The 26950-nt window shown below is 35.3% G+C and overlaps 1 protein-coding gene across 2 annotated transcripts in view; it reads right to left on the minus strand.

Moving 5' to 3' along the window:
• The window catches only part of Nup160 (nuclear pore complex protein Nup160), a 43138-nt gene extending 18206 nt beyond the window's left edge, over nucleotides 1–24932 (minus strand). For both annotated transcript variants that reach the window (XM_089633285.1, XM_089633283.1), the window contains exons 1-12: nucleotides 24771–24932; nucleotides 24533–24638; nucleotides 17891–18092; nucleotides 15454–15571; nucleotides 14293–14488; nucleotides 12710–12897; nucleotides 11703–11866; nucleotides 10462–10683; nucleotides 9602–9792; nucleotides 1556–1637; nucleotides 961–1099; nucleotides 692–831 (exon numbers count right to left, since the gene is read on the minus strand). In XM_089633285.1, the coding sequence (XP_089489411.1) occupies nucleotides 692–831; nucleotides 961–1099; nucleotides 1556–1637; nucleotides 9602–9792; nucleotides 10462–10683; nucleotides 11703–11866; nucleotides 12710–12897; nucleotides 14293–14488; nucleotides 15454–15571; nucleotides 17891–18092; nucleotides 24533–24638; nucleotides 24771–24855 (1833 nt within the window). In that variant the 5' untranslated portion in view covers nucleotides 24856–24932. The remainder of the gene's footprint in view (nucleotides 1–691; nucleotides 832–960; nucleotides 1100–1555; nucleotides 1638–9601; nucleotides 9793–10461; nucleotides 10684–11702; nucleotides 11867–12709; nucleotides 12898–14292; nucleotides 14489–15453; nucleotides 15572–17890; nucleotides 18093–24532; nucleotides 24639–24770) is intronic.
• Nucleotides 24933–26950: the final 2018 nt, after the last annotated feature.

Genomic DNA, 26950 nt, shown 5'->3' on the forward strand with positions numbered 1-26950 from the left:
TTTGACCTCTAAACCATCCAGTCACCAAAGTTTAGGCCTTTTTACACATCTATGTCCTGCAGAGTTATTGTTAAGAAGCCTCTTTGGTGGTCAGTTATTTTCCATTCTTGCTACGTAAGTTTAGTTTATTAATCTTTCCACTGACGACTATTAAAACATTACTTATAGTTGTAACTTTTCCACTAAAAATCATTTTTTATAGCATCCTTTTGCCACCCCTTTGTTAAAGCTCGGCTTTGGTTTGGAGAGAAGATGAGATGTAAATTACACAACTCAATATAAAATTCACACTTTTAACAAAGCCACCAGTACATCAGTTAGAATTATATTCACTTTACCCGTAGAGTTATTTAGCAGTCATTGGACTGAAGTAGACAACTAAGGCAAACTCCTTTTTAAATATTACGGTGAGCCTAGTGAGCGAGCCTTGGGGCAACCTTAAACTACACGAGAGTCACTGGACTGTGGACAGTGAGACCAAAGCCCCGGGCGATGCTTGACCGCGCGAAAATTCTCGTCAAGGTACAAAAGTTGTCATTTAATTCGATCAGCAACATAAATATGTAATTATGTTTTATAATGCAGCAATCAAATTAGATACCAGATTTGAAATCGGCGGCGGGTCATTGTATTCAGAAGTATTTTATTATTATTTTTATCAGTTAGAATTATAAATAAAAGGTGAAATAACCTCAGTGTCAGCAAGAAGCTGGTCAGCAACTTCCTGCAGCAGTCCAGCCTTCACGTCCTCAAGTGCGGGGAGCCCGGTGCGCCGCGCAACCTCGCCTGCGGTGATCACGATTGTGCACACGTCGCGGGATATGGCCAGCTCTGTAAACAATTTAAATAATAAACTTCACATAGTTTTAGTTATACTTTAAATCTGGGTTGGAACGAAGAAATTGCAATATACAGTACAATCCAAATGTATGAGCGTAAAGTGATAAATGTGAAACTAACCGGGTGAAATAATCTCGCAACAATCTTCAGGGTTGACTTCAGAATCATCTTCGGACAGGAAGAGATGCTCCAGCAGGTCCATGGGGCGAATGAAAGAAACACCGCCACGCCGGAGCAGCACACACCAGCTGCCATTCTCCTGCAAAACATAACCTAGCATCTGACACAATAATCCTTAAAATCTTTACTTTCGCTGGTCTCCTGCTGACTCCCGTCAATTTCCTAATCTCTAAGGATGCGGTATTTACCTCCACTCCAGTTTAGGCTTCTCGACACTCATTTGCACTTAAGGTTTGTTAGAGAAATTGATGGTCAGCAATCTTCCATATTATTGGTGTGTTAGGACGGGTTGTTTCGGAGAATTTGAACAATTCATCAAATTTCAACGTTCATTTTCAAGTTCTGTGAAAGATTTTTTCAAGTTCTGTTTTTATTTCAGTTTTGTCAAGCAACTAGCCTACAATGATATAATAACAGAACTTGAATAGGACTTTCACAGAACCCAAAAATGAATGTTGAAATTTTATGAATTGTTCAAATTCTCCGAAACAACCCGTCCTTAGAATAAACCAAAAATGATATGAATGAAGCTTACGTGATTGGAGAGAACAAGTCCCAGTGGCTTCCTCCAGACTTCCAAATACTGCACACACCAGCTGTAAAGTTCTGACCAGCACCTAAAAAAATATATAAAGAATTAGGTCCAGTTGTTTTTCAGAAATTCAAATGTAACATTGTCATCAAATGGCCATTCAGCACCATTCGGTTTTTTTTTTGACATTTGATAGGTCACCGTTAAATGCCGATTCTATGTGCGTTTCAGCTTTCTATCATGTAATAAACTGACAAGATTAAGGACGGGTTGTTTCGGAGAATTTGAACAATTCATCAAATTTCAACGTTCATTTTCAAGTTCTGTGAAAGATTTTTTTAAGTTCTGTTTTTATTTCAGTTTTGTCAAGCAACTAGCCTACAATGATATCATAACAGAACTTGAATAGGACTTTCACAGAACCCGAAAATGAACGTTAAAATTTGATGAATTGTTCAAATTCTCCGAAACAACCCGTCCTAACAATATGATTGTTGTCCTCTTCTGCTGATTACATTTTATTCAAAAACTGAAATGAACTTGAAAATCAACTTTATGATGAATTGTTCAAATTCTGTGAAACAACCGGTCCTTAGAATCGGGATTAAAAGGGAACCTCTCAACCATTTGAAACATCTTTGTCTACATTCAGAAAATAACTTCCGTGGTTAGAATTTCAACAAAGGAGACTTTAAGAAGCTGTACAGCCAACTTCGTGACCACAATTAGCATTATCTTGGAGATTTCTGATGTTGACGAGGCAGTTTAATACTTCTACGATACCCTGTATGTGTATTTTTATTAATGTTTTGTAAGAAAAAAAATTGCAGCGAAAGAAAAATATCCTAGATGGGTTTTGCCCGAGATTATCGGGGACATAAAGATGAAGCTCACAAACAATCAGCGGTGGAAACGATCAGGTTTGGAAAGTGACACAAGTTATTCAAATTTTATCATACTAGAGTTAAACATAATATTTTAGTAGCCCACACAAGCTACTAAAATATTATGTTTAGCAGTAAAAAAAATTGAAACCAAAAACATTGCTTGGTCCTGATTTAATTCCACCATTAATATTAAGGGATGTTAACGTATCTATATTATATGTTGTTTTGTTGACATCAGATTTAAATTTTAAAAAATAATTTCAACTCTTGTATTTTGTATTATTCTTATATTGCATTTCAAAATCAACCTCATTTTGTTTTACCTGTAGTTTATTATTTTGGGCTTCGTTAAATAAGAATAAAACGCTAGAACAATAATTTAAATGAGGAGTTACAATAGAATTGTATAGGAGCTGCGTTATCGTGAAATCCAAGGTATTTCTGATCCTTTTTGAATCCAACTTTTTTATCAATTTTATTAGTTATGTCAAGCAGCTAGCCTATAATGATATAATAACAGAACTTGAATGGGACTTTCACAGAACCCAAAAATGAATGTTGAAATTTGAAGAATTGTTCAAATTCTCCGAAACAACCCACCCTTAGTGTTTGTCAAATTTTAAATTATCATCCAATATTACACTGAACCAATTTTTAGAATTACCTGCTCATTTCCACCTTGAATATCTACATCATAAACTTTTTTTTGTAACATTCAATTTTGGTTTGTTTTGGTTTAAATTTGTGTCCTATGGTGAGTTTAACTGTAGCGCATACCCTACAAAATCTGGAGTGCTACAGGGATCCAATTTAGTACCCTTATTGTTTTTAATTTTTATAAACCTATGGAAATTTTTTGTTTTTTTACTTTTCTCTGATGACATTAAACTCTTCTTGATAATAAGGTCATTAGAAGACTGCAGAAAGATTCAAGAATATATAAATGCAATTATTGACTCGAGTATTGATAATAAACTCGGTTTTAACTTCCAAAAGTAATGTGCTTTACGAGGTCACACAAGACCATATATTTTAATTACAAAATGAAAGATACGTCTCTGAAGCATGTGACGTGCAAGGACATAGGAATTGTGTACGACGCTCGCTCAACATTTCATGGTCATATTGACAAGATCTGTAAATCAGCCACAAAGATGTTGGGTTTTGTCATACACAATTCAAAGGATTTGACCAAGAGCCGACTAACCAACCTTGCAGTTATAAGGCTACTTTACTCTAGCTTACACTTGACACCATCTATGTACTAATGGTTGAGAAAATACAAAAGAAATTTTTACGATACCATGAGAGAGTTCAGTTTTTACCCGTGGCTGATTCATCTCGGAATGATGGGTATCGGCAGCCTTAGTTCCAGGAGGATGTCGCATTATTGCTGATGGCTTATAAACTTCTAAACGGTTTATTATCAATACCAGACATTCTGTCTAAAATAGGATTTTATGTCCTGGATAATTTCACGCAAGGCCCCCAACACAGGCTTTCAATTCTTCCCAGGTGCAGAACTAACTTACCAATGGTGATGCCCCTGAGAAGAATCACTAGGTTAATTAACTGCCTCGCAGGAAATGTGGATATTTCCCACATGTCCTACAACGAAATCAAGCACGAAGTATTGTTTAATCTTTAACTGTCTCTTTTTCGAACGTGTTTATATGTTTTTTATGCGAAATAATTATTTTCTTTATCGCTTCTGCAATGTAGTGAATTGTACTGTTTTCGCAAAATAAAATAAAGAATTAAACTACAGTATAACCTCGTTTTCCCGGCAATTGCGTGTAATTTTTTCAGTCCCGATGTATTTCAGTACATTTAATACCCGCATTTACGTTTTTTTTTCCCGCGATTTACGTCGGAAATATTCAAAATATGCGAGTTACGCGCGCTTGACAATGATTGGGTCGTGACATTCGAACAGCGTAAGGTGATTGGAGGGAATACTCCGTGGTTTTAAAAGGCGTACGGTGATTGGTCGTAGAGCGACGCTGTGATTGGCTCGAGTTTGGCGCACAATAAGGTGATTGGTCCATTGGTCGCCATCTTTTCTTTTGGTATTGTGTAATGTGTTGGTGTTTTGTATTATTCTGTCATCAGTCTTACAAGCTACTAGTTTGCGGTTTATTATTTAATATTGCTTTCGGTTCGATATTATTCATTTTTACGTCCTCATTTTTTCAAACACGTAATGTCTAACCAAAGGAAAGCTTTGTCAGTGCAAGAGAAAAGGAAAATTCTCGACAGTCATTTAACACCAGCAGACTTGTCTGCTGAAGAACTGTCTGATGAAGAAGAGGGTGATATTCCAACAAAAGAAGAAGCAATGAGGTTCATCGAGGGTTTAAAAACCTACTTTACAAGCTGTGCTGATATTCAAGATGACATTTTTAAATCTTTATATAGTCTTGAAAGAGAATTACATAACAAAAAAACAAAAATGCAACAAACTAATATACAAGATTTTTTTAATAAAAAATAAATAAAATTGAATGTTGTTTTTAACCTGTCCGGTGGTGAGTTTCTGGAAAGAAAACGGTCCCGCTGGAGGGAGTTTTTTCAACAATCAAAATATAGAAAAAAATAAATGCCACCTCGTAGAGTATAAAAAAATAAAAATAAAATCCTTAGAAACTAGCACGAAAAAACAAATACTAAGCTATTTAGAAGGAAAAAATAAAAACAATTTTGCAGAAATCGCCAACCATCGAAATCGGAGCAGATTTTTGTTTTTACTTAATAAAAATCAGATTCACTTACCACAATTTTAATGAAGCCAAGGGGGGAAGAACGACTTTTTATACACACTAACATATACGTATTATTATTTACACTTATACTATTGTATTTTCATTATAAAAATTAAACATAGGTATACAATGTATATGCAGTCAATAATTACGATAAAAATAACACTATTCTAATTATTATGTACACTATCTTAGGAATAAAATTGTCTTCACTAACTAATACTGCTTTTTCGTATGGTAGTCTTCGAAACATGGATATACGCAAAATGCAAGATTGCAGTCGGTGCACATATATTTCGTGTCACTTCTTTTTTGAGCTCGAACTGCTGTATGTCTACACACATGGCATTGTCGTTGAGTTCGCTTTCCTTGGGCTGCAGTTTCTGGTACAGGACGGAGAAAATGTTTTCCTAAAAGGCGAGTTGGTTGATCCACTACTCTCCTTCCTCCAGATGATGCCGGCCTTGGCGTGTGATATTTTTCGATCATTTGAGACACTAAGTTTTCCCGGAATTCGCTAAATGATAAAACCTTTTGCGTTTTCAAACGATGCAAAAAGAAAGCATTTAGTGTTCCAATGTCTATCAATCTGAAGAAAATTTTCTTATACCATTTTAGAGACTTCCTGGAACTGCTTGCGAAGCCCAATATGCGGTCCACTTTGTCAACAGCTCCCATATTCTTGGTATAATCTAAAACTACCTCTGGTTTTATTTTATTTTCTCCCGTGGAGAAGTCAATTTTATCAGTAACAATCATTGCATCTGTATGTATGTTACTAAGCATAAGGACATCCCTTTTATCGTGCCATTTCAGCGCCATGAGATTGTTCGAATTCAAAGACTTCATTTCCCCTTTTTTCATTTTCTCCTTACCAAATTTGGGCATATCTTTTCGGTTTGCTCTAGCCGTTCCACATGCATTAGTTTTATGTTTATGCAAGAAATCGAACAGGGCTGGACTTGTATACCAATTATCTACAAACATTCTGTGACCTTTTTCCAAATAATCTGCAAGCATAGTGGTAACGACTGATCCTGATATACCAATGTCGGGATTCATTTGTATGTCTGATTCAGAGCCAGTGTACACAATTACATCCAAAACATATCCGGTGAGTGCATCACAGTGTACAAACAATTTAATCCCAAATCTATGTCGTTTTGAGGGAATATAAATTTTGAATGAAAGTCTTCCCTTCCACAACAAGAGACTCTCATCTATGCACAGATTTTGATATGGGTAAAAAGTTGATTTGAAAATGGTCTTCAATGGTTCCAGAAGATTTCTTATTTTATATAATTTATCGGTTGTCGCAGTATCGTTATCAGAAAAATGAAGAGCTCGGAGCAAAAGAAAAAATCTATCTTGCGGAAATAATACTTTGAAAAAAGGTGTTTCAATTATTGGATTATTTGTCCAGTATTTCTTCAGCGAGTTTTTTCCCACAAGTCCCATAAGCATAATCGTGACTAAAAATGTATATATTTCAGCCTCCGTGGTGTCTTTCCACTTCATCATTTTAGACTTCAGAGAAATGTCTAAAGAAATTTTTGCAGCGTATTTATTTGTTTCGCTGACAATTATTTTTACTATATCAAGTGTGAAGAATAACTCAAAAAAGTCTATTTCCAATGAATTTTCACTAACGGGAATATTTGCTCTTATACCTGAGTTAGTTGAATCGAATTCATGAATAATGGGCGTAAACTTACCCTGATCCCATTTACGATGATCAACTTTTCTCTTTTTGGATGTTGAACAACTAGGGAAAGTTTCATCCCCATCAGATTCGTCGGATGAGCTATCTGAATGTATTGGCAAATCATAAAGATCCTCGTAAACATCTTCATCTTCACTTTCGATTAAAATGTCAGCAATGTCTTGTTCATTCAAAGGGTTAACCATTTTTTTATAAAAGTAAAATATATAAATTGAACTAGTTATCAATACGAATCACAAAGTCAAATCACAGTAAAACACTGTCCAAATTATGAATAACCTAAAATAATAAAATGTCAATGATAATAACACTTTGTAGTCGGGCGTTTCAAACAATAGACTCTAGCCTATAGCGGATGTTTTTCGCGATTAGCACAAAAATATATCCTCATCCCTTTCGTTAGTATCTGAAGAAATTTTTGAAGGGTAAAAGAAAATATCAATTAAATAAATTCCACTAAAAACACGTCTGTTTTGTAACTCTGTATATCATAACTAAAGCACGTGTATATTAGCGCCACTCTATCTTCACAAGTAACGAGTACCGGGAATACATCCAATTGCTAAACAATTTTTGTGTTATCTCTCATTCAGGAAATGATTATTGTCATAACATCCTCGGGATTATCTCATAAAAGTAAAGGTCCAATGAATTTATAAGACGCCATAAAAATATAATAGGTACTCATATTCCCAGTTCAACTAACAAACAATCTTTGAAATTTAACACGATAAAATTGCCTAATTATTACGCGCAATCTCTCATTGAGCTGCGCAAAAGTATGTGTGTACATAAAAGAAACAACGGCTTATCTTTTTTTTGTTACATGTGTGTGTAGAAACTCAGTGTCAAAAACTGTATTCAAACTGAAAACAAACACTGTCGGTACAATATATGTAATAAATATTCACATCCAAACACGTGAGGTAATTTTTAATGCAAGATGATTAGGTTATTCAGTGTAAAAACAAACAAAAACCACAAATTTCACTTCACAAAAGACGTCGCTCGCAATAAAAATGTTGTTTACCACCAACTGCCAGACGGTGACGTCACGGAATATTTTAATTGTGAATAACTCCGTTGGTAATGTACCTAAATCGATAAAAACTTTTGCAAGTTATGACAAATTGTCCCTAGATAGCAGTAACTATCGGTTTTCCGGAAGAAATTCAATAGTTAATTAATTTTAGGCGCAACCGTACGGGTACGGTCATACTCCTTACGAGGATTTTTTTTCTCACCGTACCTGTACGGTCATACCACCGGACAGGTTAATAAAACGTTATTTTTTTAGAAACAAACTTTAAATGTTCTTTTTTTTCAAACCCCCCTTTTACATTTTCCCTCCAATTAGGTTTTTTTTTTTCAGTCCCTTAAAAAACGTAAAATAGGGGTTATAATGTATAACTATAAATAAACAAAATGGTGCTAAATGGCCATTTGATAACTTTGCCACACGTGAATGTCTCCTTGATAGTTAAGAGGTTAACCTCTCAGACAAAGACATTTATATACTATGTGTTCCTTTGAGAACTGTCAAAAGGTTATAATATTTGTGTTATTTACGAGTTTTGCTAAAAGCATCATAACTCACGTCTTGGGAAACGTAGCCTCATTCTAAAAAATGTTTTGGAAAGATTATGAAATCCACTATCGAATTGTGTTGTTATAAGTAAATATTTGCGTTTGTAAATATATATTTTATGAAAACGTCAAAATATGTAAGAATCGATAACCATTATTTCAAAGCCGTGAAAAATGTACTTTTTTCTGAGTATCATAAAGAAATAACACTTTATATATTGAAGAAATATAATTAAAAACTATTAGTCACCTCAAAATATTAACCGTCCAAACTAAAATATTTTTAATAAATTATTTAGAAACGCAATAAATTATGAACGAACAAGATGACAGATTCGATCGGCTTAGATAATGCAGTTCTAAGTTCCATAGATATTGTTGAATACAGACGCGTAGCGTTATTCATTATCGATACTCTGTTTTTTAAATCATGGTAATCCGTATACTAGTGATGGAAATAAATCGATTTTTGTAAAATCTCGCGCGTTTACGTGAAAAGACGTTCTAATGTCTTGACCGCTATTATCATATTTACGTCTTTTGACGTTCTAATGTTCTGAGTGGTTAAGATGAGTTGTTTCAAAGAATTTCAACAATTCATCAAAATTTCAATGTTGATTCTGTGAAGATTCAACTGAAGTTTTGTTATTATATCATTATTGGCCAGTTGTTTCACAAAACTGAAATAATAACAGAACTTGAATAGAACCTTTACAGAACTTGAAAATCAACTTTGAAATTAGATGAATTGTTCAAATTCTGTGAAACAACCTGTCGTAAGTGTTTCATTCTTGTGAACTATCTTACTCCAACTTGTCCTGTGGTGCTTGTAGGGCCTCCGGTATGCAAACATCTTGGGAATCGATTTCATAGAAGACAATGTAAACTACTTCCCCCCACTCTCTGTGTTCTCCGTACCAGGAACTCTCATGGAAATGTGAGCAAAGAGCTACACCACAGTTCTTTATGGATGAATTATATTACATATTTATGCTTCTTTCTTATCTTCGCAAGCTTTAAACATAAGAGGCATAATAACAGAAGAATAATTGTGAGACAATGTATGAAGCAAGGAGTGTGTTCCAATTACTTGTGCATGAGGTCTTCTGGCGCCAACTGGCCGCGTGCAGCGTGCCTCTGTTCGGCGGCCAGCGCTGCCGACATGGCGCGCATCTTCAGCGAGCGCATTCCCTCGCCGGCGTCCCCTGACCCCACACCCCCTTCCAGTACACTCTGGTCGCGCATACTCTGGTTGGCCGTGTCGCTGCTGCGCTCATAGATCTGGAACAATCAATTCTTATATTATTGATGATGTGGCGAAAGTCTCAGAGACGGACCCTCCATATAGCATCCTTAAAAATGGGGACTCATGTATGGAATAATGTTGTTTAATGTTTACATACCTCCCAATAGGCCATAAGCCCATATCCACACATCACATGTTGGAGAGAATCTACGCGAACTTCCGAGAACGCCTCCAGCACTGCATCAACGATTTCGGCCACCACATGCCTGATGTGATTTTCCATACTTGACTGTCTCAAATGCTATTTCCTCGCGAACCTGATTCCATTAATAAATTTGTTTTTGAGTAAAAATTAACTATTTTATGATTTTTTAAAAACCGTCCGTCCTCTCTGCCGCACCCTGTATTTAAAAGTTCTCCTTTAAATGCTGTTCCTAGGTCCATTTCAGTTTTCAATCAAATTGTAATCAGCTGACAGGCGTAACAGCTTGACAGTTGTCCTTTTCTGCTATCACAATTGGTTCAAAAGCTGAAACAGACCTAGAATAGGAATTTAAGGGGAACCTTTGAAATGTAAAAAAAAAAAAACAAAATGGCAGTAATCGTTGAACTGTAACGAAAATTTGTAACACCTCAACTTTTGTAACATTACAAAATGTAGAATAATGACCGAAAAAGTATATGCGATTCAAATTGTAACTCACGCTGAGAGCCTTGGCTATGACCGCCATTGGAAACAGCCCGGGGCTGAAGAGTCTCTCGGCGTATCCCACATGCGAGTCCCTCTGGGGCAGGTCGGGAGGGGGGGCGGGGGCTGAGGGGGTCCTCCTCCAGGCGGCGGCGGGGCCCAGCGCCGCGCCACCCAGCCCGGAACCCCATGAGGCCCAGAGGCTGAGGCCCGTGACGCCAAAGTCAACCAGGTCACGCTGGAATACAAACAAAAGAGTTTATTAGAAATTCTGATTTTTTTAAACTGAAGAATCGTTCCCGCACACGGAACGAAGCATTGCAGTTGCTTGCACTTTCATTCTGCCTTCGGATATTACCTCTACCAGGTTTAATTAACCTTTAGGTCTCTGAAGGTAAAAATCACATTTTACCTGAAGAGGGTCACTACGGTCCCCCGCATATCGTGGAGTGATCTTATTCCTTTCCAGTAACACTCAGATATCAGATACTTTTTTGTATATCTACTTTTTTCAACGGCCACCGCACATCATTATGTAATGCAAAATGGTAAGAGTACAAAATCAGGCATAACTCAGATACATATTATTGCAGCCCTTTCCAGTAAAACATCCTCATTACAAAAGTACTCACGGCTTGTTCGCGGCAAGGAATTTTTTAAAAAGGCAATGGGGATGAGGGAGGGGAGAGTAATTTCATTAAAATTGGATAGATATTATTTAATATCGTAAAAAATAGTAATGGGATAATTTTTTTAAAAGCAGATCAATTATCAAATAGTTTTTCTATGATTATACAAATTATGGAGTATGTGATGTAAAAAACAACTTAGATATCCCACAAAACTTGGGGGATGAATATTACCCCCCTCCGGTGCGGGAGGGTTGAGGACAAAAATAAAAATGTCACTTCATCAATTACGGTATTGTCTACGTGCTGGCTATAACAAAAATTAATTTTAATTTATTGAAGTTTCTTGTCGGCCCCTACAGGTTAAAGAAAGAAAAATACTCCCGGGTTACGAATAACCTGACAATTACTGATGACGGTCCGACATTCGGATGGCCGAGCCTTTCGACAAAGTGGCTTCAGTTAACACAGGTGAAAATGGTAGTCTGTAGGTACTAGTTTTTAAGAGAAGAAAGGATTGACTTATTTTTAAATTTTAATTGACTCAATTATTTTAGAACTTATTGTGAAATTAGATATGAGCACATCAGCAGAACGCTCATTAAATAATAATAATATTATGACTAACCTCAGGACCAAAGAGATGGCAGATCCTGGCGAAGCGCACGGTGTTGGGGTCATCGTGGATGGGCCGTAGGACAATGAAGTGGCTCTCCGTGGCGAAGCAGAGGAACACCCCTAGCAACACGTCTCCCGAGGGGGACTCTCCAAGACGCAGCATGTGGCTTTGGGCTGCACGATAAAGGGCAATATTTATTAGTAAACGTCAGATAACAGGCATCTAAAGGTAAATACAGTGAAACTCGCTAAAGAAAAAATTATAATTTTCAGTCCCTTGGAAAACCTCACTGACTCAATGTAGCAATGTTTTGTTTTAAGTCGATCATTTTGAATTGCATCTGTCTGTAAATTTGTTTGGTACACTCTGTTTCTGGTTTCAAGATGGTGGCCCTTTTAACCTGTTGTGCACCGTGGTAGTCAATAGGCAAACAAATCTTTTTCCGAATATAAAGTAGCTATTCTGGGGAAAATACTTATGGTAGATTATCTACTATTTTTATAAAAAATATATAAACACATTATCTGGTAAGACAGTACAATAGAATCAGCTGGCGCACAGTGAAAATTTTGCATCGGTGTACAGCGGGTTAATGGTTCAGTAAAGATTCTCAAATGTGAAATCATCGTGCTTATTAATTAAGTAGGTAGGTATTTAAGTACCTACTTAGAATACTTATGATTTTAGAGGAAGTTTTGGTATATATTTATAAAATAAGAGAAAATTAGAAACACTTTTTTGGACGAGAGGTCTACTGTTCACAGAACTAGTAGCAAGAGATTCAATGTACTGCACGCTTGTAGGTATATAATTTGGACATAACATTAAATTTTTTCGAGATAAGAGTTTTTTGAGTCTGTACCGCAAATAAGTTTTACAGCAAGAAACATGGCTCACAATTTCACTAGTACTAAGTAGTCTCTTTCGTCGTATCGTATCATATTTCGAATATCTAAGGCGCAATTACCGAGAGAAATTCTAATTTGAGCTGACAATATATTTAGAGTGAGACTGACCTCCCTGCGTGAGTGTGTCCGTGTGGTCGGGCAGCAGTGGGTGCACATGGATGCAACTGGCCCTGTCCAGGCACCATATGCGTAGGCGGGTGTCGCGACCCAACGCATATAGCCAGGAGCCGCACGTCGCTTCGGAGCTGGGTGCCATGGCCAGCCCGCAGGATATCTCGCCCTCGTTGCGGTTGCCTCTGCGCAAATATTAGGAAAATTACCATTTTAAACATGCGCAGTTCAAAGGAATGGAATGTTCACCTTTGAAGGCTGTAGGCAAGTGTAGCACCTGCCACCAGTGAATAGAGTTTAATATTACATGAAGATGGTAACATTTTGAGGCCACAGGTGGGGTTCCTCAAGGATTCGAACTTGGCCCATTATTTTTTTTATTATTCATATTGTTTACAAATTTAAAGATGTACAAGTTCTACTATTTGCAGACAACCTAAAAACATGTAAAAGAATATGAAATATATATGATTGCCAAATTTTCACTACAATGATGTGAATAAAATGCTTTATTTTTGAACACTCAGAAACGTCAAGTAATATGATTTTCCAAAACTCATTGTCATATCTTACATGGAAAATACATTAAATAATATTAAATTAACACCAGTGTCACAAACTCATGACTTTGGTATACCCAATTTTCATCAAACATTCCAATACAACATTTCAAACATTCAATGAAAACTTGACATTCATTGCACATATTGATAATATAACCAATGAGGCTTTTTATTTACGTTACTATTACATGTTTTAATAATATGATTTCATAATTAGTTTATCAGTTTTACATTACTGTAAGCTTTAAAAACAAAAAATTCAGCAAACCTCTGGTTTCACAGTGGTCTACATTTTAATTCTTCTATGATTAACTTTTTTAAATGTTCACTATACTTGATTGAAATGTGAGAGACACTATTTTAAGCTGATTTTGCATTATTATAAACTATGATTAATAATATCTCATGCACCGATGATATTTAATACAAATGAGATTAATATTGAGATATTATTTCAAGCATATAAATAATGCTAATAACACATTTATTATTTACCTACTTTTGTAATTTTTAAGATTGTTATTGATGTCTGTATACTTTTCCTTCCTCTGTTTAAAAATTTTAATTTTAAAATTATTTCCATATCTTGTTATTACTGTGAGTACAGTTTTTTTTCATTTCTTTCTTATATTAAAGAGCATTCCTTTCCTAAAACACAAGCGCCAGCTTACATTAGGAAAGAATATAATAATGCACAAAATTGTACACTGTAAAATCACGTAATATTATGTAAACAAAAATTTTACACTGTAAAATCACGTAATATTATGTAAACAAAAATTGTATACTGTAAAATCACGTAATATTATGTAAACAAAAATTGTACACTGTAAAATCAAGTAATATTATGTAAACAAAAATTGTACACTGTAAAATCACATAATATTATGTAAATAAAAATTAATGCTGTTTTATATTTCTAACACCGTTTAGTTCATATTTTTCACCATGACAGTAAGGGAGATAGAATGATTTGTATGAGACCATAATGATAATTGCCTTCACATGGAGAATTACCTGAGAGCAGAGAGGAAACGCGGCACGATGGACTCCTGGCGCAGTAGGGTGGAGTGTGGGGTACCCTCACTACTCAGGCGCACCAGCAGGATGGCAGCGCCTGAGCCCCCGTGGCCCGCGCCAGCCCCGGCCAGCGCGTACAGTGCCTCACCGGAGCTGGTGACCGCCATGGTACAAGTGTGCGGGGCTGCTGAATCTACAGTTATTAAGGAATCATCAATCTAAATAAAGTCACTTACCAAAGATTTTTATTAACTAAACTATAATTACCGCTTTACACAAAACCAAAAACATATTTAATTAGAAAAGGTTTAAAAGAAAAAGTCATTCCACTTTCCTTGGTTTATGTAAAAAAATATTTATCAAAAAATTTACAAACCTTGACAAATATTTTCAAATGCAACACTGTTTATTATTCAAAAATTTACAGCATGATTTTTTTTTTAATAACCCCACAAAGGAGGCCCTGAGGAAAATAATTTCCTCAGGGCCTATGTCATCTTTGGGGATGCTGTATGGAGGGTCTTTTAAAGGAAAGAAATGATAGGAAGTACCGGGAAGGAAAAGGGTATGAGGGTTGGGAAGGAAATAAATTTCTCCCATATGATTAACACAATGTATTATCTCAAGTAACAAACAGATGATGAAGAAGAAACATTGGAAAACTGTTCACACCCTCATACTGTGTGGCGATTGATGCAAAAACATTTTTCTGTTCCCACGGCTTCCAGTTATGCAATATGCACTGTCTGATTTTGAATAACACGAGAAGATAGGCACTCTCAATATCGCCCTGGTGATTGATTACTATTTCAAATGATAATGTTACTTGAAACAATATAAATCATGTTTAGCAACCAGGCCCCCTAACACATTGATAAAGCATTTATCGATAATGTTGTTATGTAACTTGAAATCGATCTTGAGCATGACTACAAATCGCAATCGAACAGACAACAGTTCACATCGACTAAATATGCTTAATTTAATTGACGTGAACAATTGTTTATTCGTTGACGATCTGCAGACGTGCTCTAGATCGATAACAAGTTACCGACATTATTGATAAAACTTTTACCGATGTCGTTGTGCTAGAGGGCCAGATCTGTTGACTTTAAGGAAAGATTTATTACTAATTAAGTGATATGGTGAAAGGCTTACTGGCATTAGCATAGTGTGAAATGATGTGGAAATGGCGGGGATCGGAAGCTTGGGCGGCCGAGGCTTCCGTCAGAATGGAGGCGGTGCCATCCTCAAGGTCCCGCCCAAAACCTTCTTCCTGTTAACAAAAGATGAGCACTAATTATTATTAACACTTAAATCGTCATGTTGCCACTTGAGAAAGGAAATTTATCTCGCTCCACACATCAGTCCTGTAATGAATACTACAAGGCTGTCTGAAACTTTCGCTCAAGAAAGAGAAGGCAACGCAACACATCAAAATGTTATAGAATCCATGGTTATTGATAGTGGGCCCTACAGAAGACTCAATTTGGTTGAGCGGTTGCATCAATCTGGTTGTGTTGAATGCAAATTTGAACCGTGTGGAGCTGTCGCGGTTCATGATCTTTCAGTGAGCTAGACTGGTAAAATTGATAAATACAAGTTTAATGTTGTTATAGCTGAAAAGATTTTCATTATTCTTTTAGTGTGAGGAAGCACAGCATCCCCAAACTGAAAAATGTTTAAAAAAAATAATGGTCTGTGTATTTATTTTTCCAACTGCGGCTCCTCTGGCCTAATGCCTTTGAAAATGTATCAAGACGTGTTTTAAAGATAGATTTGCATTGTGCTAATAGTGGTAAAATGAAGTTGAAGTTTGCAAGTATATTCGATAGGACACAAAGGATTTTATTCCACCAAGACATCCAAGATAAGACTCACTCATATTTCACTTGTTATTGCCTGAAGATTTGTTTATGTTATCATAATAATTATTTCCCCAAGGTCTCGCAATCCAGGACAGCGGTGTTGAACCATTGGGATACTTGATATAGCACGGGATGCCACTAATTGTAACTAATTTCAGTTTGCAGGATTCACATGTACAATTGGTAAGAAAAGGTTGTGAAGCAAGAGAAAGAACAAAAAAAAATAAGCAGGAAAGGGTTGAAGGAGCCAAGAAGGAGCAAGAAGAGACTAGAAGAGCCAAGAAGAGTCAAGAAGAAGCGAGAGGAAGTCACGAGAAGCAAGAAAAACAAAGAAGAAACAAGAAGAACCATGAAGAGCCAAAAAGTGCCTAAATGTGAAATAAAGGGGTGAAAAGATGCAAGAAAAGTCAAGGCGAATCAAGATGAGGAAAAAAGAGCCAAAAATAACTAAAAAGGGTTTAAAAAAGGGTTTAAAAAAGGCAAAGAAAAGTTAACAAGAACCAAGAAGAGCCAAGATGAGAAAAGGGGTGAGAAAATGCGAGAAGTGTCTAGGTGAGCCAAGATGAGCCAAGAAGAATCAAAAAGAGGTAAGAAGAAGGAAGACGAACAATGAAAAGCCAAGAAGAACCAAAAAGAGGTAAGAAGAAGGAAGACATAAGAAAAAAAAAACAAGCTCAATCAATTCATTTATTCCTGCTCATCCTAAATTCCAATATTGGCTTATTAGGTTTGCCATGAGAGTCTCAAGGACACTGCATTTTTAGTTACCACGGCAGTATACCGTTCGATTGAACTCCAATATCCTTCCCCTCCTCAGGGCACGTGTTCCAAGTCCTAACAAATCAGTCTGTAACAAATCAATCTGTCTCACCAGTCTCACCGTGACAGGAGTGCTCCTGGCCAGGGTTATACATTCATATCCTATTTGGTACAATACAATAATAGTAGTGAAGAATGCTGACATTTTACCCAGAGTTCTCCAATATTAAAAGTCGTTAAACTTAAGAATAAAAAACGTCTCGACTATCGACGCCGCCATACAAAACACAGAGCCTGTTGAAATAAAATGTAGGCTTTTTGTGAAATTACACAGACATACCACAGATTTGGTGTGTTTTGGGGAGACTCGAAAAAGTTAAACTTTGAAATATGTTTTAACTATTAAAACTAACTATAGGTAACACTAAGGACGAGTTGTTTCGGAGAATTTGAACAATTCATCAAATTTCAACGTTCATTTCCGGGTTCTGTGAAAGTCTTATTCAAGTTCTGTTATTATATCATTATAGGCTAGTTGCTTGACAAAACTGAAATTAAAACAGAACTTGAAAAAATTTCTCACAGAACTAGAAAATGAATGTTGAAATTTGATGAATTGTTCAAATTCTCCGAAACAACTCGTCCTAATAAAAAATATACTGGTATTCAAAATAGAAGATAAATTGATAAAAAATAACAAGGGACTGGAGTTCCTTATTCTTTTTTCAAACATTCTTCAAGCAGGTAGGTGCCATAATATTGAAAAAATTTGAATAGGAAATTCGAAATAAACACAATGATTTCACATTTGAAAAAAGAATCTTTACTGAAACATAGTCAAAGTTAGCCATCTAGTCAAAGTAAGGTTTGCTTGAATAATAAAGTGGATACAGCAGATTTTCAAAAACAGAAACAGAACACACAAATTTACAAACGGACGACATGCAAAACGGTTGAGTCGAACCCACCTGCTGGTGTATAACATCCGGGTGAGGAAAGACGAATCTGTGAACGGACCCAATGGAGGCAGCCAGCAGCAATACTCGCCCGGGCAACTCGTGGACCGAGGCAGCGAGCCATGCGCCCCCGCCCCGCCACCGTACTCTGCCGCCATTTATACGCAGCTCTAGTGAGCGCTCCACCACCTCCAGAGTATCATGGCTTACACGCCTGGAAATGTTAAATTCAACATAGACACAAGGGTAGTTCTGATTTAAGATACCCATCACATTATTCACTTCTTGCTCCGAAAGCAAGGACTTCTGCCTATCAGAATGCATCAATCAACAGAGCGACTCAACTGCTTAATGATGATGCATTAACCATTGACATTTTCAACTTTACTTACAGTTTAGCAACTATCTTTTGACCAGAGGTGGTTCTAGACTTTTCAGAAACTAGAGTGGTTAAGATTGAAAAATATGACATTATTGATGTTGTAACTGAAAATCCTTCCTCGCTTGAACGAAGCGAGGTGAATCAAGACGGAGTTAAATGTCATAACTAGAGATGGCAAAATTTCATTTTAACTAAAAACGCAAAAAAATATTTATGTTTCTAAAATAGGGCATTTATAAGTTTTCTTTGCGTTTCAAGGCATTTGAAAGTGTTTCCAGTGATTTCTATTTCGCGAATTAACGCGAAAAACGTGATTTTGGCCTATTTCAGCAAAATTATTCTATTTAGCGAAATAGGCGCGAATTTCCCGAAAATACCGGGTATTAAAATAATATGTGAGAATTTAAAAAAATCGATATTTACACTACGATTTTTTATAATTTTGTTTATGTGTAAATATTTAATATTTTTGTACTGTAGGCTAAAATTGCTTTTTGACATTACACAAATTGTGCGAAATAAATTACGCCTATTGATGTTAATCGCAATCTGCATTTGTTGTGTTTGTGTTCGACCCGTACTTAGAGTTTCCTTCCTTATTAATTTAATATTAAAATTAATTATTTATAATCTTTCACATGGAAATACTTGCAAATGAAGGTTAAACATATATTTTACCAAAAATACTTAAAATATGCGCTAAAAACATTCAGGAAATACATTTTTTTCTATTTTGCTACAAAACGCTAAATTATGCCTCAAAATGCTATAAAATGCTAAATTTCCAATTGTTAATGCTAAAAAATCTGAAAATTAATGCTAAATTTTGCCATCTCTAGTCATAACCCATAACTTTATACACAGTATTTTTGTGAAATTCTTCTTTTAAAAAATTTATACTCTTTTTGGCAAAGATACCTGCGCCAAATTCAACCTCACATGTTTATGACTGGGATAGTGAGGATAGAATGCTGTATAATGATATCTAGACACACTCGTCGCTTCAGTAGCTTCGTCCAGGAAGCGGAACATGGCATAATAACCCAAAAATTAATCACGATATTACTTTTGGCCGTGAAAATCTAAAGTCATAACTTTATGGAGAGTTATTTTCAAAGCTGAAGCTTGTATGATTTTTTTTAAATAAAGCTTCATTTCAACTTAATTACTACTGGAAACAACTATTTAAGTCGGGGGAGATGTAAAACATGCACAAAATAGGTTTTTAGTATGGGTTTTTATCAAAGATATTAGAAGAACGAGATATGCTATGTTGGCCGCCGGACCGTAGCCGGAGTACTACCTAATTAGGGTACTTTGAACGGTATCGGGACGTGTACGCACAGAAATCTGTTCTATGTATTAGTGCGGATACCTTAGCGCAAGCGAAGGTGTGCAGTAGTATTGGTGAACAAAACCGGCGACACTCGGCAAAACAATTCCACTCAGTACGAACTGCGCATAGCACATCTCGTTCTTCTAATATCTTTGGTTTTTATAATAATTAACCTTCAAATTTAACTTTGATTGAGAATTTAAAAAAATTTAAATACATATTTTACCATCTCTTCGGACATAGATAGCTGTTTCTCAAAGTAATTAAGGATATTTATTTCTCTAACTACCGCACTTTAAGGCATAGATTATGGATATCACACTTTATTTCAGCAATTACTAGAAGAAACAACTATTTACATGCACAAAATAGGTTATTAGGTTCATAGTTTGAGTTAGTTGACTAATTTGTGTGTATTTAGATTGAAGCAAAATTCTCGTCATTTCATACAAAAAAGGTACAAAATGTCAGCAAAGGGATCGTTTTATAAGGTAAGGGTATAACTACCACACGTAATATGCATAGTTACCAAAAACAATATATCTATTTAAGAAAAAAATAAGAACATAAAAACCTATAAAAACCTTTTATGCAAAATAATTCTTAGTTTGGATAATTCAAAAAGAAAGGCCTAAAAAATATTTTATTAATTATGGTTTATAGTTCTATCGAAATGACAGTTGGCGGCCATACTAAAGCCGTAAAATATTAATTTTGAATTGAAGAAAATTGCTATTAACACACCTCGGGCCGGAAAGGTAGTTCTACCCGTTCGGTCGATTGAGGCGTAACGGCGGGAAGGGTAGTTCTACCTTTTGTGCCGGCCTCATTTGGGCAATGTTTTTATATGAATATTGTATACTACTCTTTGTTAAGGTCTCAACTATATGTAGGTACATAATTATAGAATCGTAACGCAAGTCTTCTTTTTATATTTATCTTCATGCCTTTCGTTTACATCGGTATTTCAACAAAAGGATAGAACATTATTTAGATAACATATTTCGTTATTGAAATAATTCAATTCCTGGAATGAGGGTTTTTATGACCGTGAAACCCGATTCGAATCTCTATCTCTGTTCCGCCCCACTCAACTCCTATGTGCAAGTGAGCGAGAGATGTCGGGCGAATTTAAAGAAAGCAGGTATGAGTAAATACCGATAGGCGGACCGTAATAAACATATTACAAGGTTAATTGAGTTGCATTTCAAATAATATTCGATTTTCATTTAATACTTTTATAGCTTGGGTATGCTGAGTTACTACGTAGAAATGTAGAAATTTTTATAAAAATATTTTAATTATTTTCGAAGAAGTAGCGATTTAAAACAAATTAAAGAAATTCGCACGGGACCTTTATTTTCGCCCGAATAGAGCGTAGCGCCAGCGCAAAAAATATTCGCCAGAAATGTGTTAAATGCACTATTTTCCATAATCGTAAATACAAAGAATTGTTGTTTATTGTCATTATGTTGAATCAAAGGAAAATTTTTTAATTGCATGTTAAAAACGGTAGTCTTAGGTAAAAATTTACAGGGAAATATTTACTCTTTTGAATAATATTATTACAAAAAAATATATAAATAGCACAAGGTTTCAACTTAATTACTACAAGAGATAACTATTTACGTGCATTAAAGTTAGTCCTGGGTCGATCGTGAATGACCTGCTCATTGAAATCCGCTCACGAACATCCAAAGAGCTAGCGAGTTACTTTTTCGTCACCACCCGGGTCCGCGACCTACTCTCGCGGGCTACTCTCACGACCCGGTTACCGGGCGCCGGAGAGCGAGGCGAGCGCACATAGATAGCACCCCGGGTCTCAAGACCTTCTCTTGCGACCTACTCTCATGATCTACCCTCGCGACCTGTAGGCATGGTGCCGGTGTAGCAAGGCGAGCGACGTTTTTAAATCATAATACAATAATTAAAATAACTTCATTCTTACCTTAATATAACACTGTATCAAAATATATATACTTATCTGTATAAGGAAATATTTATATTATTATAACAATTGAAATAATTTAACTATAAAATAAATTAACTGAACATTTTATTTTGAACAGTCGAAATGTTTGCATTGACATTCTTTTCGTATAGTTATTATTTTTTTTTGTTGATTTTGCAATGAGTTTATGAAATGTTAAAGGTTGGTAAATATTGACGCAGTATCTATTTAGAATTTCCCATATTAGTTATTACATTATGTATCGCATAAATCATTTTGTAATTATTTGGTAATTGCTCGAGCATGTAGGTAAATTTACAATTGTTTATTTACTTGGGAAATAACAAACATAATATTATACTGATGTTTTTTTGTTGTGTCTGCTGTCTGCACCATTATTTTCCAGGTATTGTGGAATTTAAAATAAGTCGCTAGGGGTTTAGGGCAGTTGTCGCAACATCCCAATTCCAGTTATTTGGTCATTGGCGTAATTAATATCTTAATATGAATCCATTTATTTACTTGGGGAAAAACGTTAATAGTGTTGTTTCCCACTAACCATTCCATTGTATTATTTTATATTTATAACTACTAGATTCCTGTCTTCTCTTCTTGCTTTTATTATCTTTTGCTACTTTCTTTTCTTTCTATTATAGAATTTATTAACTTCTTTTGAATCTTCTTTGTATTATGTAAGTACATTGTTTTTTTCTTAATTTGATTAAGATGTTCTCACTAACATGCGAACACTAGGAACAAAATATAAATGTAACCTTCCTAATACATCATGTAACCTAACAATAAAAATGATGAAACACTAAAATTAACGTAAACATTATGTATTTTGAACACCCTCTCTTATTACCCCAGTATCCAAAAGAATCATAATAATCCATGCATTCAGTGGCGGCTAGTCCTAAGGAGCGTTGGAGCAACGCACTCCCAAAATTTCGGTCAACCTAAAATTAATAATTATCAAGCGATAATAATATCACCGAAAATCAAAGCAAATAACGGTATAAGAGTAATACTATATTGTTACTCTAAGAATCCTATAAGAATTAAGTTAAATTCAACCAGCTCGATTTTTTGTTGTTTGTATCACGTGTCATAAGTCACGTGGTGCAAGCGAATTCCATATGGCTCATCGTGAAACGTATCCCGGGAATATCAATTATCATTACGAGCAGAGTGTGGATGCCGACCATAGTATTGAAATTTCTCCTAAATGTGAAAGGCGCTCGCCAATGCCTCAAACTCTTCGGCGAGATGGCGCCACTTTAGTTTCCAGCTCGCATACCGATCACTCCAGCAGGTCGGAATAAGCTTAAAAAGTGCTATTAACTAGTGTCCGCTGAAGGTTTACCTGACCTGACTTATGTATAGACTGGCAATATGTTTAGAGTACATCCCATTTTTATTAGTCTACATAATTTCACATTTGTAACAACAGTTACAGTACCCACTAACTTAGAGGTGGGTCCTGTGAGTACTTTTCGCTAGTACTGGGTACAGTGAGTAAAGGTACAAAAAATACCAGGTACAAAATACTCTCTACTACTAAAATAGAAAGTATTTTATACCTACCAGGGGATTTGGTGTCTGGGGACTGGGGATGGAGAGTGACGGGGACCTGAGGCGTGCTGAGCACTGAGCAGGGAAGTTGAGGGGGAGGGAAGGGAGAAACAAGCGGGAATAACATTACTTAGAGCGTGTTCAATATAAATATTGTTTGGATGATTTTTATAGTTTGAAATTTCGCAGTGTAAGGTAGGTTACATAATCTAATATCACGAAGCTGGTAATAGGCACTACTTTTGGAGGAATTTTAAGTAAATATATCCATCCAAAAATAATAAATTGTAAATAAATGTATGGTATTGTGTAATTGGAGAACACGGGACTAGTTTTTCTCGCAGATATTTTAAATAAAAAAATATAATTTATATTAACTATCCTACAGCCAAGTGGGGGAGAAGGTAGTACCCAAAATTATTATCCTCCTTATTTCCAGTATTATAATTAGCTTAAATACTTGACATATCGTTTCAGTATTTTACATATTTCTGCGCAAATACATAAATTACTATCCTTCTTATATAAGCATAAATAATTGACATATCATTTTAGTATTTTACGTATTTCTGCACAAATACATAAGTTAATAATTGGGATTTCTGTAGTTTAAAAGCCAATAAGACAGAAAAATGCATGGGGTCGTCGGAAGACCCACTTGGTTACAGACGTTTTGTTTGGCATCTTGGCCTGTCAAGAGTTAACTTAAACAAATTTTTGAAACAGCCTGTAGTGAGCCTGTGGAATACGCATTACTGTCCTTTTATTCTCGTACACCTTTCCAATAAGACCGAGCGAAAAGGCAAAATTGCATCACAGCAACCGACAAAATATACCTATCTTTCCCCAGACCAGAGTGAGAAGTCAGTAGTAGTTTAAAGAATGAGTACTTCAAGGCCTGTGATATTTACAAATACTTAGGAATCAGGTATTTTGAAGATTTGTCACAAGTACAAAGTATGGCATGAATATATACCCGGTACTTTTACTGGGTACGATAAATACGCCTCTCCTCTACTAACTACCTAAGTCAAACAGAAGTTAAAGTAATCGACGGGTAATCGTTAATTTCGGGTCGTGAAAGACCCGAAACCCGATTAAATACTGAGTTTTCGCGGCCCGCTCACGACACAGGTCATCTAAAATGATCAATTGACCCAGCTCTAATTAAAGTTCCATTTTTTCTCAAAATTATGTTTGAAGGTTAGGAAATACGCATAAATTATTGAAATAACTCAAACTAAACCCTACAAACCCATTTTGTGCATGTGCAACTTGTACCCCCGACTAAAATAGTTATCTCCATTAGACATTTAAGTTAAAATCAAGTGTTGTTTTTTTGAAGAGACTTTTCATGCACCGGGATTCGAAAAGTTTACCGAAACAAATATATTCACAAAAAATACAAACCATGACAAAAATCTGTTTCTCGTATAATATTTTGTGCCGTCTTTATAGAAATACCCGCCAGCCCTTTCTGGAAGCTTAATGTCTTGTAGTGTACTTTGTGCACCTCCTGTAAAAGCAAATTTAATAATCAGATGCTGTATTAATTAGCAAGCTACACAAATAAATTTAATGTTTAAAGTATAACTAAAAACCTCAATGCATGTTCATTGAAACTATAATACTATAACCTCCATCTTACCGGTATTTAGAGATATCTCTTTCCAAGTCTCTGGTAACGTTTGATCGGGAATCACTTCTCGAAACCCTAAACGAAAGTTGTCCATCTTGATACTTTTATTTGTGCAATAATAGAATAAAAAATCGGAATATCTGGAAAAAGAAATCCACGAGATCGCGAAACCAAACCAAACAAATTTGAAATGTGACAGCTGAGCTTCAGTGTTGCTAACTCGATTTTATGTTGCCAACTTGAGCTACCCAAAAGGAACTAAAAAATATGTAAAATCTTATCCTGTGGGGAGGGATAGAAAGAGAAATTCGGAAATAAAAACGAAGATTTAAATATAAATAATTTTATCATTTCGGGAATGATTCCTGTTTAAAAGGGAGCTGAAATATCTGAAAAATATAGAGCCACTTTTTAAGAGCTGACGACTCGATTTAGAGCTAAATCTAGCTTTAAAAGAGCTGAGCTCGCAACACTGCTGAGAGTGCTGAGCTACCATCAGCGTTGCCAGGTCTAGGGAAATTTCCCTAGATCTAGGGGAGAAAAAAAATCTAGGGAAAAGGGAAATTTTCACGAAATCAGCACAAATCTAGGGAAATTTCGTACATTTTGGCAAAAAAAAAAATTACATGACAATATTATTGGGATTGCCAGTGAACATAAATGTTTTTTCATTTTTTTATTTTTGGGATTTCCAGGAATCTTAAATAATGTTGATGTACATAAATGAAGCAATGTTATTTTTAACACTGACAACTCAAAATTATATTTATGTTCCTAAAAATATTAAAACCGGGGACTTCTTAAAAGTTTCAGATTACGACTTTGTCTATGATCATCACAATAAGAAATTATCTTCTCTCAGCTTTTCACTTTTGGCTTTCCACTTTCGGCAATTTCGGTTGGTTTACAGTGATTTTTATTAAGATTTCTGTTTTGAATTATATGGACAAAACTATTTATTCATATTCATATTGCGTATATGAGGGCGCAAACAAATAATTTGTCTTAATACTGTAAAGCAATACCTTGCAAAAGCGTATTTAAACAAAATTAATTAATTAACGCCATCTGTGAACCCGTAGAATACAACGAGCGTTGCGTTTAACCTTAATCTGCAAAGCGTACATTTCCAAAGTTTGGAGGTATTTTTTTCACTAAAACAGCACCTTACAAATTATCCAAATATTATTATCATTAATATAATTATGTTATTTGACAAATTATTATTGGCGTTGTAATCTTCTACTTACCCGGTAAAACACAAAATTTCAGATTAAGGCATCGCTATGTTATGTATTGCTATTATTTGACCTTAACAATTTACTCCATGCACATGTATTTTCGTAAATATTGCCTATTCCGTCACACTTATCGAAAACAATACTTCGATTCAATTGAATTAAGAAATAATGAATATGTGAATGGGATTATGAATAAATTCATGTTAAATAGTAGGTATTTTGTGTGTCGGAATAGTCCATAATTACCTGATCTTTTTAAATATCATGTAAATGTTATGTATTTTATAATCATCATTTGAAATGAAAAGTATTTTATAATTATCATTTGAAATGTCAATGTCAAATTTGTTGTGTCAGTGTTGCCGCTGTCATCCACTGTTGCCATATAAAAAAAATAATTGCCATATAAGAAAGAGAATAAAAAAAACAGTGACTACGTACGTGTAAATGTGGCGTATTTGGGTATTCGTGTATTCTTATAACTACAAATAATATATGAAAGTTATCAACAAAAACCAAGTACTTTTTTTCAAAGCTCCCCCCCCCCCCGGACGGACAGACGTTTTTAACTTGCCAAGGTGGTACCCCCGGAATCTAGGGAAATCTAGGGAAATTTCGACTCCCAATCTAGGGAAATATTGCAATCTGGACCTGGCAACGCTGTCTACCATGACAGTTTCTTTTTCTTAGATAAAACATGGATAAAACGCAGAGATAATCGACATAACATTTTTTGGGGAAATCGGTTATTTTTGGAACCGGTTACTTTTTTATTATGATAGTAATCTCTTTTTTTAATCATGATTGTGGTTCATTTAATATTCGCTCATCCAGGGGACCGAAAATCAATAAATAAATCTTTTCACGCGTCATCGGTTAGTAGCCAACAATAATAATACACAAATGCGTCCGTTTGTCATATATTTCTAAAAAAAATCTTTCAAATAT

Source organism: Hesperophylax consimilis, chromosome 7, assembly GCF_061612785.1.
Source record: "Hesperophylax consimilis isolate HC1 chromosome 7, BYU_Hcon_1.0, whole genome shotgun sequence".
Lineage (NCBI taxonomy): Eukaryota > Metazoa > Arthropoda > Insecta > Trichoptera > Limnephilidae > Hesperophylax > Hesperophylax consimilis.